At 36.7% G+C, this 18608-nt stretch overlaps 1 protein-coding gene and 1 long non-coding RNA gene across 2 annotated transcripts in view; one reads left to right on the forward strand and one right to left on the reverse strand.

Annotated features, from left to right (window-relative positions):
• The window catches only part of gabbr2.S (gamma-aminobutyric acid (GABA) B receptor, 2 S homeolog), a 338466-nt gene that overhangs the window by 106090 nt on the left and 213768 nt on the right, over positions 1-18608 (reverse strand). The window contains exon 8 of the mRNA XM_041567636.1: positions 8400-8460. Coding sequence (XP_041423570.1) covers positions 8400-8460 — 61 coding nt within the window. The remainder of the gene's footprint in view (positions 1-8399; positions 8461-18608) is intronic.
• The window catches only part of LOC121395083, a 226075-nt gene that overhangs the window by 76360 nt on the left and 131107 nt on the right, over positions 1-18608 (forward strand). The window contains exon 2 of the long non-coding RNA XR_005962241.1: positions 10520-10653. This is a non-coding gene — a long non-coding RNA (uncharacterized LOC121395083). The remainder of the gene's footprint in view (positions 1-10519; positions 10654-18608) is intronic.

Consider the following 18608-nt stretch of genomic DNA (forward strand, 5'->3'; position numbering starts at 1 on the left):
GTTATACAATATAAACATGAGAACGTTTGCATGTTACTAGTCCATTTTAATGAATGTCAAATGCTTGATCCAGGGAATGTTTCCGATCGCCATTGGGGTCAGGAAGGCATTTTTTCCCTCTTGAGGCATAATTGGCAGTGGCTTCAGGCTGGGTTTTTTGTCTTCCTCTGGATCAAAACAGTGGACATATGATAATGTATTTTAAGTTTTATTTGTCACAGCAGTGGTAGGACCTTGCCAGAGTACTGCACAGGTAAATTTAGAAAAGGGAAAAAGGAGGTTCTCTCCTGTGACTGCACAGTGGGTTAATTGATACTGACGCTACTACTGCTTGTGCTAGGTGACAGCCTGCTTGGATTTCCTATCATCAACACACTGCAGATTCTGGACCGACAGTAGGGCTGCTGAACTTCTCTCATGTTAGGAGATGCAGCTCTTGCTCATAGCAGAGTTTGGGGCCATCCTCTCTGTAGGTAGAGGCAGCCTAATATTCCATGGTGGATATAATGACATAGTGCTGATCTCAAGTGAGGAGTGGCAGAGCATAGTAGCGATCTCTTATGGAATTCTGGCTTTGAATATTGCCTTGGGAGAGTCTGGCAAGGTCCTATTTATTTGACAAAATGTTAATAAATGCTGTGGCCATTTTCACCATTTCTGACTCCTGGTGTATCATTACTGTATGTAACAATGGGGTTCAATGGGATAGCTGAAGGTAAAGGGTCAATTGAGGAGTATAATATAAGAAATCTTCCAAGTTATTTGTAAGCAATTGCAATTATATTAACAAATAACTTCAACCCAGTAAATTAATGCTTATTAAAGTTGCTTGGAATTTTATTAAACAAAAAACTGATTGTTGGTCTGAGATCACCTTTAAATATCTAGCTATTATTAACTCTGGACATTGAGTAAGTAATGTGGTACTAAACTACAGGCAGCCCTGTAAATCAACCTATGTTTAGTGAACTTTGAGCGATGAGTCCTAACTGGGACTCACTTGTTTTGTCAAAATGACCATCTTTATAACATTGGAAGTCACTTCTTAAACCTTAACAACATGAGTTAAATGAATAGGCTTGTGGTAAACATACTTTCATTTTATTTAGGAAATGTATAAGGTTTGTTGTAATAAACAGGACACTGAGAAGCCCTCTGTATAAAGAACTAATCCTTATCTCACAGCCTAACGGGCATCTGGGGCAGTGAGAGCTTTATTTATACAGAGAACTTATCAATAGAAAGAATAACAAAAAAAACACAATTCATAATATATACATAATTCCTAATAAAAACAACATGCAAATAACATATGCAGCACAAGCCCTATCCATAAAACTCTTGCTGAAAGCTTCAATATTATGGCACATTTACAAGTCATTTCCTGCTTTAAAAAACATGCTAATTTGGAGCTTTAAGTAGCTGAAATAATTTCTTTCCTATTACTCCATCGGCATTACAACCATACATGGGTCTTTGTCAGGATTTGTTGGGGTTTGAGCTGGGCTGAAACAGAATTGCCATTGCACTTGCAAACCAAGCCACTGGAGGCTTTTTATGTTGGTGCTGTTCATTACTTGAATGTGTTTTTTTTTTATATTCCTTTTATATTGTCTGTAAGTTTAGGGTCTATATAAGCAGCCTCTGGCAACTTAGGGTTGCTTGGACATGAAGTCCTCTTCTTGCTCTCCTGTGTATTTTGTTCCTGTGCCTAAATCCCCGCCTGACTTCTTGTTCCTGAGTCCCTTCCTGGTACCTTGTTCCTTGACCGATTCCCATGCTCTAGTATTTCTCCTACACCTGTTCTTGTGTATATTTATTTGTTTCTGTTGTGCACCTTATGTTTTTGCTATTATGTCTTGTACATTAAACCTCACATTAACGTTATCATGGCTTCTGGTTGCAGTTAAATTGTTATACTCCTGATTACCCAGCATATGAGGTTGTACTTGCCAGTTACACCTCAGTGGTTAAACATGACAGGCTTGGCCTGCATCTATACTGGGCTCTGTCTACAGTCACCTCTCTCCAGTTTTAAGCCCATTTTCGTGAGGTGTTCTTGGAAATCATCTTTCCATCATCTACGAAGTTTGCCATGGTTTCCTTTTTCTGGTACCCAGTCAAATATTTTTCTTCTTTGTTTTTTTTGTTCTTGTTTCATCCATCTTAGTCAAGTGTCCCAGTCATCTTATTCTTTGTGCCTTAATAAACCAAACTATTTTCTCCATTTCTACTAAGTCTTTTTCTTACTGGGTCAAACATTCTTATTAGATACTTTTTTAAAACAAATGTAATGCATTAATACTTTGTTGTGTTAGGGTCCACAATTCACATCTATAAGTGACTACTGGTTGAATCACAGCTTTATAGATCTTTATTTTATGGTGACTGTGTAAGATGTATGAAGAACACAGATTTTTGAAGGCAAAATAGCATCTTCTGCCAACTGCAATTCTTTCTTTAATTTCATCTGCAATATTTTAGCAATGTCATGTTTGTCCCAGGCACTTACAGTTATTTACACTTTTGAGGCTTCTGTCCCCCAGCTGTAGATCTTTTCTATTCCATTTTTATGCTTTAGTCATTTTAAGTAGTTGCTCTTTTTTTCCTCTGGGGTTGCTAGAAAGACCTTCTTCCTATGGCTGCTAACTTTTTATACATTTCATTTACACAAGAGGTGCAAAAAAGGTGCTGAAAAGTTATCAAGTTTGTGTTTGTCCAGAATTGATATGAGTTTGACACATTTCAGATTCATATGAATTATGAATCTAAAAACCATCTTTTTTCTAGTAGCATCACCTGTCTGAGCTCCAGGATGTCTGTGGCTTTCAAAGGAGATATTGATGGTTATATGAGTTTGAAAGGCAACTGCTATGGTTAAAGAATATCCACTAAACTTTACATATAAATAGTGCATTTTCTCAAGCTAACTTTTTCCTAAAGCAAACAACTCAACAATGCTGTCAGCAGTACATTGCAAATGGCTGATTATAATAGAATCAGCCAATTAGATACGATTTACAAATAAATTGTTAAATATATAAACAACTGTAAGAAAAATATTGTATGTGCTGCGCTCATATAAGCCAATTTGTCCCATGTATTTAAGCATTTATTTCCTAACTATTTAAAGGACCAGTTACGCAAAAAACATTTATGTAAAAAATCCTTTCTACCAACCTCCAATAATACATCTGGCCTTGACAGGGTTAACAATCTTTAATTTTTTACACCTAAATAATGACACGAAATCTCTCTTCCGGTTGTGCGGCTGTCTCTAAAAAAAAGCAGATAAGGCAATAAGCATTTGAACCAGCTCTTACATGCGCACTACCATCTCCTGATAGCCAGCTATTTCGCTATTTTGTCTGCAAGCAGTAAGGTGAAGCCAGAGAAACTAACTTCAGCAGTAAGGGCATCAGCCAAGGACTGCAGAAAGCCCCAACAGTCAGCACAAATGCACTTACTTCCTTACTGCTTGCAGAGAAATAGCGAAATATCTGGAGAAGGTAGCACGCACGTAAGAGCTGGTTCAAGTGCTGATCGCCCTGTTGCCTTTTTTCAGAGACAGCAGTACAACCGGAAGAGGGATTTTGTGTCATAATTTAAGTGGAAAAAATTAAAGATTGTTAACCCTGTCAAGGCTAGTTGTGTTATTGGAAGGAAGGGATTTTTTACATAAAATATTTTTGCGTTACTGGTCCTTTAAGAAATAATGGCAAACCGTTTTATAAAGAAAATTATAAATCAGTTTAATGCACTGTTTTCTTAATGTATTAATTGATGTATTAATTGATGGAGGTCAAAGCAGCAGCTCTAATATAAAACAAAAATTAAAACTGATACTGCAAAAGAAAATGACACCAGAGTAGTAAAAACATATTCTTCTATTCCAAAATGAAAAGAAAGAAAGAAAATAGTACACCCACCCATCCCTGTTATAAAATAGACACATCCTGAACCTGAATATCTAACATATGGAAGCTCAAGGGATACACCCAGCTAACAGGGAAGAGACCCACGTGTCCCATTATACCTGTCTACCCTATTCCCAAGAAACAGTTTATAGAACAATTGTTTTGTACAAGCAGATGAATACATGCTGTTAGATTTTAACCAAAAGTGAAATATTTCAACATATCTATTTTTTTTTGTACCAATGTCACTAGTTAATATCATTATTAAAAACAGTATGCAATTATGACAGACCAGCTTTTATTTATCATAGTAGGATGAATTTCTAATGCATCGTAATGTGCACTTTAAGTCCAAAAGCCATTTCTTAAATGATCATTTAAGCAGTTTAACCACCGGGATGATTAATCATTTAGAAAATTATTCTGAATAAAACATCTGTCGCTCCACAATCAAAAAATGTAATTTCTATGAAACAAATTTTGTATAATGCTTCACAGAGAACCAAGGTTTTTTTTTTGTTTTTTTTTAAACCTGCATTGTGAATTCTGGATTATTTCCATTGTCAAGGGTGTCAGTCAAAACCACCTGAAAACAATATGTATGGGGTACACAGCCATCACTACTTACAAAACATATCAGTGCTGAAGACAAAAGAAGGACTAAGGTAAAGTATTGTATTATCATACAAAAGATTCATAAACAGAAGGCTGCCACTCAAATCTGAATACAAGGATATTGCTTAATGCTACAATTAATGCAGTTAATATCAGCGGCTATACTTTGTTTACCGAGGGACAGAGGCAATAGAAAAAGAGGAGGGGTATGTCTGTCTGTTAGGCAGTATTTAAAAGCTAATATAAAGAAAGTGTTGATGTGAAAAATGAGGGAGCCAAAGCCTTGTGGGAAGAGCTCTTCAAAGATCGTAACGAATTCAGCGAATTAATTGTAGGCGTATGCTATAAATCCCCTAATGTAAGTGAAGAGGAGGAGGCTAAGCTCCTGATGCAAATAGAAAAGGCTGCTAGATTGGGTCAAGTAATGATACTGGGGGAGTTTAATTACTCAGATATTGAATGGAGCAACAGGAAAACCAGGACAGTTAATAACAAGTTTATAAACATGTTGCATGGCAATTTTATGACACAGGTTGTTAAGCAGCCAACCTGAAACCATGCTATACTGGATCTAATGATCTCTAATGACCCAGACCATATAGCAAATGTGCAAGTAATTGAACCCCTGGGTAATATTGACCATAATGTTATTTCATTTAGGGGCAGATTTATCAAGGGTTGAATTTGAAAAAACTCCCATGAACTTGACGAATCAAAAGTTATGAAAAAAAAAAATTAATTTTCCAAACTCGGATGAATAGGATCAACCCAAAAACTCGAATTGAATTCAAATCGAATTTGATTCATGTTTTAAAAACTTGATTCTAGTTTACTCTCTGAAAAAAACTTGAATGTTAGGAAGGCAACAAACAACTTCAAATTGATCAAAGGATGTCTCCCATGGACTAAAACAGCAATTCGGCAGGTTTTAGGTGGCAAATAGTCAAATTCAAGTTCTTAAAGGGCCAGAGTATGATAAATCTTGAAAATCGAATTCAATTTTTTTAAAAAAACTCAAATGAAATTATAACAATTCCCTAGTTGAATCCCTAGTTTGAATTTCTTTTGAAAAAAAAACCACCAACACAAATTAAACTTTAAACTTTAAAATCGAAAAGTCTTTATTAAGAAATAATTTACCAAAACTCCGCTTTCGCTCCTCTTCAGAAATGGCGACACAGCAAAGATCCAACTTGCGGCGCTCGATTTCTCCTCCCTGGCTATCTCCTATAAGGAAGGCAGGAGATCCCCCCCCCCGCACAATGTATCGCCTGATCGCTTTCTGAAGAGGAGAGCAATCGGAGATTTGGCAAGTTATTTCTTAAGACTTTGCGATTTTAACATTTAATTTGTGTTGGTAGTTTTTTTTTTGATCTATACAAACAGATTTTTTTTAAAAAATGTTGTTGTTACTGGTCCTTTTATAGGAAAGAAGAGAAAGGCAATTAAGAACTACAAGTCTTTGGGGACAGAATCTGCATTTAATGAATACAAACACTTAATAAATGTTGTAAAACAGCAATCCAGAAGGCAAAGATAAAAAACGAAGAGTAGAAGAGTATGTTGCAGCAGAGGCTAAAACTAACCCCCAAAAGTATATTAAGTATATTAATAGTAAAAAGAAGTAGGTTGAGACTGTTGCTGCTTTAAATAATGGCCCCAATGGTTGTAACAAATACAGAAACGGCGTGAGCAGAGTTCTATGACCCACCTCATAGCTGCACTGTTGGTTCAGCTCAATCTAGTTAGTGGCTGACTCAGGATATGGCTCATAAAGCTTTACTTTAGGTGCCAGGGCTAGATGGAATACACCCTCAAGTACTAAGAGAGTTTAGTTCAAATTTAAACCTACCTCTATTTTTGATTTTCTCTTACTCGCTTTCATATGTAATGGTACCTATGGTTTGAAGGAAAGATGATGTAATTCCTATAGTTAAAAAGGCATTAGTATCTCAGTCTGGTAATTATAGGCCAGTAAGTCTGAAATCCGTGGAGGGCAAATTATTTGAAGGCTTGTTAAGGGATCCCATTCAAAATTTTGTCCTGGTGAATGGCATTATGAGTAGTAACCAGTATGGCTTTATAAGGATAGGTCATGTCAGACACATTTGATTGCTTTTTATTATGAGGTAAGTAAGATGCTGGACAGCGAGAGAGCAGTAGATGTGATGTATTTGGATTTTGCCAAAGAGTTTGATACAGTGCAGGGGCGATCCTGGCCCCTCAGCCACCTGAGGCAGCTTGCAGTTGCTGCCGCACCCCCTCCCCCATGCGCGAAACTTTTTGCGCTGAAGGGGGTCCAGGGGGTCATGAGGGCGGCAGAGAGCATAATTGTGCAATCTGCGTTAGAAGACCCGAATTTCCGGAAATTTGTCTCTTAAAGTACCAGGAGCAGCATTTTTGCCTGATACAGTGCCCCACAAATGGAGATGGGGATTGGGAACTAGCTACAGGATCCGGTACAGATGGTGGTTGTTAATATTATATTCTCTACTTGGAGTAAAGTTCTTACTAAGGTTCCCTTGGGGTCCTGTATTGGGTTTTTATTCGACTTGTTCATTAATGACTTAGGGGAGGGAGTTGTAAGTAATTTATCAGTGTTTGCAGATGACACAAGCTATGCAACCCAACACATTTCATCCAGGATATGGTATCCTTGCAGCAGGATCTTGACAAACTGACAATCTGGGCATCTATGTGGCAGATGAGATTCAATGTCGATAAATGTGAAGTCATGCACCTGGGATGCAAAATTATGCAAGCCACTTATATGCTTAATGGGACTTCATTAGGCAAATCCATAATTGAAATGGACCGTGGTGTAGGTAATAAACTTGGCTGCAGCAAGCAATGTCAGCAGCTTCAAGGGCCAATAAAGTTTGAGCTGTATTACAAGGGGCATAGATTAGCAGGAGGAGAGATTTGCTTTTCCACTGTACAGAGCAATGGTAAGTTTTCATCTAGAATATACCATACAGTTTTGGTCTTCACCACTCAAATGGGATATTATTGAATTAGAGAGGGTCCAGAGAAGGGCAACTAAGCAGGTAAAGGCTACAGGAAATCTCAGCTATGAGAAAAGACTGACCAAGCTGGGGTTGTTCCCATTGGCGAAAAGGTGCGATATGATAACTATGTAAAATATTTAAGGGGATCATATATATAGTAATCTTTCTAATCCTTTATTCACCAAGTAAGACCAGTGGGCACCCATTCCGATTACAGGAGGTTCTCAAGGGGTTTTGTATGGTGAGATTTGTGAAGATCTGTGGAATTCTCTTCTTGAATCAGTCGTACTGGCTGATACATTAGATAGTTTGAAGAAGGGGTTGGATGGCTTTTTAGCAAGTGAAGGAATACAGGGTTATGTAAGATAGCTCATAGTACAAGCTTGTCCAGGGACTGGTCCAATTGCCATTTTGGTGTCAGGAATGGAGCTGTTATCTTGTGTTAAGTAGCTATTATCTGGTTACCTTCCCAATGTTCTGTTATTAGTCTGGGTGGGGGGGATGGTATCACTGCAACTTGCAGTATGTCAGTACAAGAGTGACTAAAGTTTATCAGAGCACAAGTCACATGACTGGGGGCAGCTGGGAAACTGACAATATGTCTAGCCCCATGTCAGATTTCAAAATTGAATATAAGAAAATCTGTTTGCTCTTTTGAATAATGGATTTCAGTGCATGATTCTGCTGGAGCCACACTATTAACTGATGCATTTTGAAAAAAAACATGTTTTCCCATGACAGTATCCCTTTAAACTGGCCCCAGCGTACCCTCCAGTGGCACTCAATTTACAAGTTGCCCTCAGTATAGTTAACAAGGTGCAGGTTACCTTTTATATCATAAATCTAAAATGTCTCTTACCTTGGAGCTGAGTAAATTTGATTGTGCCCATTCTCTCTCCATTTCTGAACACAACTTGACCCTGAAGAACACAAGAAAATACAAGCAGAAAATATAAACAAATAATTCGAACAAAGACTACTAGATGATATGATGAAACTGCGATAAGAATATTGATTCTCAAAAAATACTTGCATGGCATTAACCTTTTACTAAAACTTCAACCAAAACTTTTCATATGATATTTGGTACTTTGTGAACCTATGTTCATTCCTGCAGCAGAGGGTAGTTGAACATGATGGAAAATAGGAAAGATAATTTTCTGGGTTCCTAACAGCCTTTCCTTTGGAACAGTCATTTTACTTAACTCGAGCAAAATAAAAATTCAGGTTATACATTATATGTTTTCATCTTTCTGGAACATTTCTTCAGCTTCCTGAAAAAGATTTAGGTTACTTGACATACTTATAACAATGCATAATCTTGCTCTGATTCAGAGGGCACCGGTAAGGCCCACAAAACCCAAATACAGTATCTGGCAATATTGAGCTGTGCTTGCTATAATGTTAAGATAAAGATTAATTTGTGTTCCTGAGTAAGCAATACAGATTTACAGATTGATCTTAAAATATTTCCCTGCTTATAAATAAGAACTAGCAGGCATGAGTGTAGTATCTGACCATAGTTGAACAAGGTCCTGTGATTTCTATAAGGTACTGGGTCAAGTTTCATACAATGTAACCTTACAATCCTTCTGCTTGTTTCATCATATTTTTAAAATTTTTGCCCTTTTCAGAGAAACCATAAATCAGACAGACTCTGTCTTCTTAGTTTTAGTATTGTGAAAAGGCCCTTATCCATGGCATTACCATTTTTTTTTAGAAAATGTTCATTATTCTTATTTATTATTAACTTAGGGGGATGAATTAAGTTCTGCTTTTACAAATTTATAAAAATTACAGTTTCCAACATAGTTTCATGTATTTTTTAAACTTTCATATTGCATTAGACCCCAAATCAATTATTACGTTGATTTATATGTCATATATAGCATAACCATCAATTCTCTTTCTGAAACCATATGTTCCATACAAAGGTAAATTTAAAAGCATAAGCTCTTATTTCAAAAGTGATTTTTAAGCAGAGGCAGAATTGCCAATTTCTTACTCTTATTGGGGTTGGTCTCATCTGTTGGCCTCATCCAATAATAAACTATATTTTTGTGTGAATAAAGGATTAGCACCTATAGAATAATTACTTTAGTTGAGGTTGTGAAATATTTTACTATACCAAGTAAACACACTCTGGGGACGGATTCTTGAATTTGTAGTTGAATTCTTAATGAGATATAGGTCGAAGCTTTCCATAGGTCTAACCTCCCGGTTTCATTAAAGTGGACCCGTCACCCAGACATAAAAATCTGTATAATAAAAGTCCTTCTTAAATTAAATATGAAATCCAATTTATTTTTTTTATTAAAGCATTCATAGCTGTTGTAAACTCATTTAAAAATATCAGCTGTCAATCAAGTATTGCCTACCCCGCCTCTATGCCTAGGCATAGAGGCGGGGCAAGCAATTACTTTCACTTTCCATTCAGCACTTCCTAGATGTCACCGCTCTCCCTACATTCCCCCAGCTCTCTTAACGATTTAATTGTGTAACCAGGGCATGGGGATGGACTTCAGGTCCCCCATTCTGGTGCACAAACAAGATTCTGAGATGATACAAGGCTTGCCTTAATAACAGTGTCCACAAAATGGCTCCTTCCTGGTTGCTATAATTATGAGTTCCCAGACTGATGGAAACAAGATTCAAATAATTTATACAGTGTAATTAAAGTTAATTTTGCTTGACTAACGTGATAAAATAGGATTTGGATAATTTTGTTTGGGTGACGGGTCCCCTTTAACAGTAAGTCAAATGTTCTAAAATCACTATTTAACATAGCATATGACACCTATTTAAATGTAATGTACTTAATAACACTAAAGTTAATATGTGTAAGAACGACTCCTTTTGCTTAGCTGCACTATGTTCTTGTTGCTTCCTTTATAATGTACTCTTTGGCATACAATTTTATTATTGTTGCTCATCATGGGTTATCTCTATAAAGAACTTTTTTTCATTTTGACCTCAAAGCTTTAGGTTGCAAACCAGTGAAATATCTTTGGCTACCCTAAGCATGCTGGAACTGGAGGAGATTAAGGGACATCAAGGGTCACCAGAAGATGGAATTCAAATCAGTCTCTCTGCCTTGAGATCCAATGTTCTAGGTAACTATCTCTACAAAACTGATTTTTTTTCTATTCCTATTAGTGACATTGTGACTTAATGTTCTATTATAAAAATAGTTAGTCAGTCATAAAGTATGCCAAGACTGCTGGAGAATACTGTCAGCATAAGCAGCTTATGCCTTTTCTACTGTTATGAGCAACATCACAACTGAGGAATGCAGTACAGGCATGGGATCAGTTTTTTTATTTTATATGCACAAAAAAAAGCCGAATAAACAAAGTAAGCAATGACAAACCATTAAGCATCAGTAATCAGAATTGTGTATCATCAAAAAATGTCCAGGAGGCAAATTTTGGGTGTAGGAGCCAATTTTGATAGTATGGGTCTGGGAGGAAGCACCATTGCAAGTAATATAGTTGTGAGGCTATGTCTAATACATCTAATACCTTTTTAAAGAAAAACTATACCCCCCCCCAAACACTGTAGGTCTCAATAAAAATATTTTGCATAAAACAGCACTTATGTAAAACCCGATTCATGTAAATTAACCATTATCATAACAATATATGTTTATTAGTATGTGCCATTGGGTAATCATAAATAGAAAATTGGCATTTTAAAAAATAAGGGCTGCCCTCCATGCACACCATACATGTTAGTTGACATGAGCCAATCAATAGACAGAGTTCTGTCTTTTGCTTCCACACTTCTTCCTGTTACAGTTAGAGCTGTAGATCAAGTGATCTCCGAGGCAGCACAAAGACCATCACAAAATGGCAGATCAATGCAAGAGATGTAAAAAGGCAATACTTACTTCATTTGATATAAACTATATGTTGCTTAAAATTAATTTTGAGGTATAGTTTTCCTTTAATAAATAAATCTTCATTTACTAATCGATCGAAGTAAAAATCGTTCGATTGAACGATAAAATCCTTCGAATCTAACGGTTCGAAGGATTTTAATCGATCGATCGAAGGATTTTTATTCGATCATAAAAAATGTTAGAAAAATGATGGGGAAGGTCCCCATAGGCTAACATTGTACCTCAGTAGGTTTAACCTGCCGAAGTAGGTAGTCGAAGTAGAAGAGACAGTACTTCGACTATCGAATGGTCGAATAGTCGAACGATTTTTAGTTTGAATCGTTCTAATCAGAGTCGAAGTCGAAGGACATAGTAGCCTATTTGATGGTCGAAGTACACAAAAAAATACTTTGAAATTTGAAGTTTTTTTCATTCGAATCCTTCACTCAAGCTTAGTAAATGTGCCCCTTAGCGTACTGTATATTTAGAGTCAGTCTCTAAGCTCAGTAAGTGACAGCAGCACAGAGCATGTGCAGTGAATCAGCAGAAAAGATGGGGAGCTACTGGGGCATCTTTGGATGCACAGATCTTCCCTGCTAAAGGGCTGTGGTTGCCTTTTCCTGGTACAGAAGCCCAAAACGTATTGTAAAACATTTAATGCTGACTGTATACTATATGCTATGTGCAGTATACATTTATTACTATAACAATGAGGACAAATGAACATTTTTAAACTCTCAAAAACAAATACCTTTGATCAGGATCATTTAGCAATATGTCACATACAGTATACTATATACTAAATAGTGATGACTGAAACTGCCCTATTTCACTTCAAAACATTTGCGAAGCTTACCCAAAATTACCCAGATGTATTGGAGTCAACGGGTATTGTTTCAAGCAATACAACCACAAAGTTGCATACATTTTCACAAAAACATATACATTTGCTTGTTCCTTTTATTGAATACAATGTACTGTATTTTTTTAACTTTTTTGGATTTTCAGTTTATTTCAAATATATCAACAACAGTCCAGGCATTACAGTTTCCTCACAAATTAATGATGTTTCAGATATTTTGACATTAAATGGGAGATTATATCACTGTTTTGGGCAAATCTTTTGAAAAAGTATATGCAGTAAATTCATTCATTTTTAATAGTGTAAAGTTTTATTTTCAAATAACGCACACACAAACACACACACACACACATGTATAGAGTTTCCATTGCATTTACATATATGTACAGTGCCCTCCATAATGTTTGGGACAAGGACACATTTTCTTTGATTTACCCCTCTGCTCCTCACATTTCAGTTTCACCATGTAGAAATTACAACACTTTTTATACATAGTCCCCTCATTTCAGGGTTTAAAGTCTGGAATGTGCACTTCTGAATTGTTTGATTTACAATTTTACACACTAAAGAGTCTTTGTCCCCAACATTATGGCACTGTACTGTATGTGTGATATTCAAGAATATTCCTTTTTATTGAATTGCCAAATGGATGCAGTCTGTTATAAGCATTTTTCTTGTAGCTTCATTGTTAGTGTTCTCCACTAATTTCTTTAAACACTGCTTTGAAACTGTGCATTGTTATAGAAGTCTGAGACCTTGTTAACAAATTACGGGGTACAAACAAAAATAACAGTTGTTAAGCATACTGCCTATATTTAGTTTTCAGAATTTTTAAGCCACAAAGTAAGCTAGATAGGAAAAAATTCCTGATTTGCTAATTGCTAAAAGTTAATTTTATTAAACACAGATTGGTTGCTATTTGTTCTCTGCTATTAAGATATTTGCTTTGATTATTTGTTATGTACAGTACATGGATCTGGTCAGGCGTTTCAGCTGCCTTTTTTAATCCTTTTGCAAACAGTACAAAATGCAAAAATGTTATCTTATAGCTGTCTTAGTTGACTTAAAGTGTTAGCAACTGTATGAATCCATTAAGGGAATTAGTGAAATTGCTTTTCTGCACTAAAATACTGGAAAAAAAATGAATTTAAAATACAGCAAAATTTCGTCAGCCCAAGCTTTTCATATTTGTGCTTAGCAAAACTTCATTAACACACTTACGCTTTTACGCAGTTACAACTTTTAAATACAATCCCACTTTAAAATCTTAAAAAAAACACCAGAATTTTAACTTTTTTTTAATGACTTTTCAGCATACAGGATATGATGTCACTGACATCATATAGAATTTTCGCTAGCGACGGCCACTTTGCCATTTAGTAAATTTGCCACTGAGAGTGACATAACGGAGATGATTTTTGTGTGCTTTTTTCAACAGAAATTAATCCAGCACATCAAAAGGTTTATATGAAAAAAGATTATAATGCTATTTATTTTGTTTAATATTGTTCATATTCATTCATTATCTAATACAAGTTATTCAAAAATAAACAACTGGACTTGCTGAGTAATCATTGAAGACGTTTCACTGCTCATTCGAGCAGCTTCTTCAGTTAAACTGGTGTGGGAAGTTCTCGGCATCTTCCACCAATCACAACGGCACACTGCAACTCTTCAGATAGGTGACATCAGGTGTTTATTCTGTATAGTTACTGTGATAGGATTACCAATGTGTCATGCAACTCCTAGAAACAGGTGAGAGTTGCATGAATCGATGTGTGAAGTGATCTGATATCGCTGAGGTACAGATGTTAGAACAGCATTGTATGTGGCAGACAGGTGGTGTTGAAGGCCCCCGCCTCTGTTCAGGGATGGTTTCTCCACCTTGACATTAATCACCTCTTTCACACCTCTTTCAAACCAGCAGTCTTCTTTATCCAAGATTTGGACATTGCTATCTTCAAAGAAGTTTCCAATGTCTTTTAGGTGTAGAAAGTCTTGCCTTGTAGAGTTTGCCCTTCTATGCCGAGCCATTTGCTAGGTGAGCAGTTGTTTTGTCTCCCCAATGTATAGATCTGTGCACTCCTTGCTACGCTGGACTCTGTATACCACATTGCTTTGTTTTTCTTTAGGCGTTGGATCCTTTGGGTGTACCAGTTTTTGTCTCAGTGTGTTGCTAGGTTTGAAAAACACAGGGACATGGTGTTTGTTGAAAATCCTCCCGAGTTTCTCCGACACTCCAGCTACATATGGGATGACTATGTTTCGCCTACTATTTGTCTCCAGATGATTATTTATTTTGGTGTTCCTGTTGTGCATGGTTGCTGCTGTTTTGACAAAGGTCCAGTCTGGGTAGCCACACAATTTCAAAGCTCCTCTGAGATGTTTATGCTCCTTGTCCTTGGACTCTGTATCAGTTGCCACACATTCCACCCTGTGGTGCAGAGTTCTAATGACACCAGTTTGTGTTCCAGTGGATGGTGGGAATGGAACAACAGATATTGATCTGAGTGGGTTTCCTGTATACTTCCGTTTTCAAGTTACCCCCTCTTGGATGCATATCAAACAGTCCAAAAAGGCAAGTTTGTTCTGTGGACATCTTCCCTTGTGAACCTAATGTTATTGTCCATTAGTTAATGTGTTCTGGATCTGATTTTAACCCAAGCGTCAATGGGAGAGAATGAAGAACCCATTTCACAGCCATGTTTTTGTATATAAAAAAGGTTCTTGTACTTGAAGTATGTGGTGTTAACGCACAAATCTAGCAACAAACATACTTGGTTAGGATTGAGCTTCATTCTGCTGCTGAGGGTGTTATCTTGCTGCAGTTGATTCCTTACAGTCTCAATTGCCTCTGTCATAGGTATACATGTGAACAATGAAGTGACATCAAATGATACCATTGTTTCTTCTGCCTCTAGTGTACCGCCATGAATCTTGGTTATAAAGTCTTTGGCAGTGTAGCGAGGAGTGCACTGATCTATACATTAGGGAGACAAAACAACTGCTCACCAATCGAATGGCTCAGCATAAGAGGGCGAACTCTACAGGGCAAGACTCGTCTGTCTTTCTACACCTTAAAGACAAGGGACACTCCTTTGAAGATAGCAATGGCCAAATCTTGGATAATAAGACCGCTGGTTTGAAAGAGGCGATTCATGTCAAGGTGGAGAAACCATCCCTGAACAAGGGCAGGGCCTTCAACACCACCTACCTACAATGCTGTTCTAAAATCTGTTCCCCGGATTTTTCAGAACACTTCCCATATCCATTCATGCAACTCTCACAAGTAACACCTGTTTCTAGGAGTTGCATGACTCATTTGTAATCCTATCACAGTAACTACACAGAATCAACACCTTTGTGAATTTCAAATGTCTCCTCTCTGAAGAATTAAGGTGGCCATACACGGAGAGATCTGCTCGTTTGGAAATGTCAGCAAATGAGCGGATCTCTCCCCTATAATTGAGGTGGGCCCTAAGGCCCAACGATCGGATCCTAACAGTGGCTTTACGGGCGGTCGGATCGCAGGACTGCATCAACGAACAGATGCGGCCGCCATCCGACGGGATTTTTAGTCCCATCTGATCCGACTTTCAGCCAGATCTCCATCGGGGGGCCCCACACACGGGCCAATAAGCTGCCGACTCGTTCTGTCTGCAGCTTTTATCGGCCCGTGCATGGCCACCTTTACAATGTGCCATTGTGATTGTATTGTTGGAAGAGTCTATATGCCGAGAACTTCCCACACCAGTCAGTTGAACTGAAGAAGCTGCTCGGATGAGCAGTGAAATGTCTTCAATAATTACTCAGCAAGTCCAGTTGTTTATTTTTGAATTACTTGTATTAGATATATACAATAGCCTGGATAAATGAAAATCTTAATAGTCATATTGTTTCATTAGTTACTGTATATGGGAGATTCTGTGGTTTGACAGGGCCAATGTGTAGTCATTCAAAAAAGGAACATCCTTTCAGTCAGGAATGTTAAGCCTCTATATATTTGACACCCAATGAAGGAAAAGAGGTATTGTTGAGTATAATGTTAGACCAGGAATCAATCGCCACAAACCTCACCAGGAAGCCACACAAATGAAAACACCTGTATCTGTCTCCCTTATGTAGCTTACAATAGAAATTATTGGTTATCAAAAGAGGAAAAAAGGCTTGACAATACTTGGGCCATGTTTTAAAGGGGTGGTTAATTTTAAGTTAATTTTAGTATGTTATAGAATGGCTGATTCTAAGCAATTTTTCAACTGGTCTTCATTATTTTAACTATTTGTCTTCTTCTTATGACTTGTCCCAGCTTTCAATTTGGGGTCACTGACCCCATCTAAATACAAATGCTTTATAAGGCTACGCATTTATAGTTGTTGCTGCTTTTTAATATTCATAATTCTATTCAGTCCCTATTCTATTTATATTCCAGTCCCTTATCCATATCAATGCATGGTTGCTAATTTAGACTCTAGCCACCAGATTGCTGAAACTGTGAAATGAGGAGCTGCTGAATAAAAAGTTGTATAACTCAAAAACCACAAAAAATCTAAAAAATTAAAACAAATTGCAAATTTTCTCAGAATATTACTCATTACATGCAGACCTGAAACGTTTTTTGTGTGAGATTTAAGCCAGGAATCCAAAAAAGGCTTTTATTATTTAACAAGATTTGCATGGTGCTGTGATTTTGCTATTGATATCTTCAGCCAGTTGGAGTGGACAACTCTGCACGTGCACCTGTTTGTCAAAGTACGGTTTGGGTGAGTCCTGACCAATTGTTCCAGTTCCCTCATAAATGTTAACCAGAAATATATTTATTTTGCAATATATGCAAATGTTATGCTGTTTTGTTCATGTTACTTAGATTTTGTGACATTATTCTAATAGCTTTCAATGAAATGATGACTATATGTTTCAGAATAGGAATGGTAGTAGATGGTTGATATTTAAATTCTGCAAAAGCTTTTGATAGGGTGCCACACAAGGGCAATTAAGCAAATTAAAGGACATAGGTCTGAGTCAACTATGTGTAAAATAAAAAAAAACTGTCAGAAAAATACAGTGCAGATGCAGTAATGTGATTAATAAAACATTTTCTGGTTACTTGGGCCAGTTATATTTAATTTATTCATGAATGACCTTGTAAATAGTTTCTCAGTGAGTGCTGACACAAAATAATAAGATTCATGCAGGATGCTTTCAGTGTACCCTGGCATTTAGCAGATTCTGTGATAGTGTGGATAAAGGGCTGATGAGTTTCAGTACTGATAGATGGAGGGTTTCTCAACTAGGGAACTGAAATATACTGTACATGCAAATGATATGCTGAACTAAAAAGTGGTAGTTGATTCATTAATGGATATGGATTTGGGGTATTTTGTAACTATAACAAGTGAAACTGTGGGGTTTAGATTGGTGGGACTCATACTACCAAACCACAATGCATTAAAAATGAATGAATGTGTAGTGTAAGGAATTATTTATAGTATATCTTTGTTTTGATAGAAAGCATATATATCTATATTTCCCAACTATACTGTATATCTATTGAGATTGTGTTAATTCATTTCAAATAATGTTGGCTTCCCATAATGGCTGCCTGTAATGCAGTCACCATGTTACAAGGCTATAATAGATATTGTTAAAGGTTAAAACATGAAAAACCTTTTGCTTTGCACACAGCCTTTTAATAATGACTCATTTGCCAATAGAGAAAAAGTTTATGTATTTGTCCCTTTGCACTAACATAAGTAATAAAACACTTTACTGAAATTGTATTAAATAAACCTTCCATTGGGTCTTCAGGTAGCAATTAGTAAAAATACAAATAAACAGGTAAAATCATGAAGAATAAGATATGCTCAAAGCAATATTAAAAACTCTTACTGTGCATGTGTTTTGAATATCTAGAAAATGAGTGCATTTCTGTTTCCTCTTGGTATATGGAGCATCATAAATGTGATAACCACAATCTCAATCACTCAGTTTTCAGGGACAGAAATAGTTAAACACAACATGAAAATCATATAAAATATAAAACAGCATATTGGATTGTTATAACTGTTTGGTACAAGTGTTCCTTGAAAAGGCAATGCTATTTTTGTAATCTATCAAGATAGCTTTTACTGAACTGGAGGGCAGAGTTTAGCAGAAATGGCTACATGTTATTGGTCCTCTTTGTACATCTATAAGGTGACACTGAAACATGTGACTGACTGAGCACATAACAATTCCATAACTTCCATATTGAAGTATAAACACTGTCTCTCTTGGGATGTGTATTCAGTAGAGTGATTGATGTGTATTAAATGATGTTGCCTTGT

This window comes from Xenopus laevis, chromosome 6S, assembly GCF_017654675.1.
Source record: "Xenopus laevis strain J_2021 chromosome 6S, Xenopus_laevis_v10.1, whole genome shotgun sequence".
Taxonomy (NCBI): Eukaryota; Metazoa; Chordata; class Amphibia; order Anura; family Pipidae; genus Xenopus; species Xenopus laevis.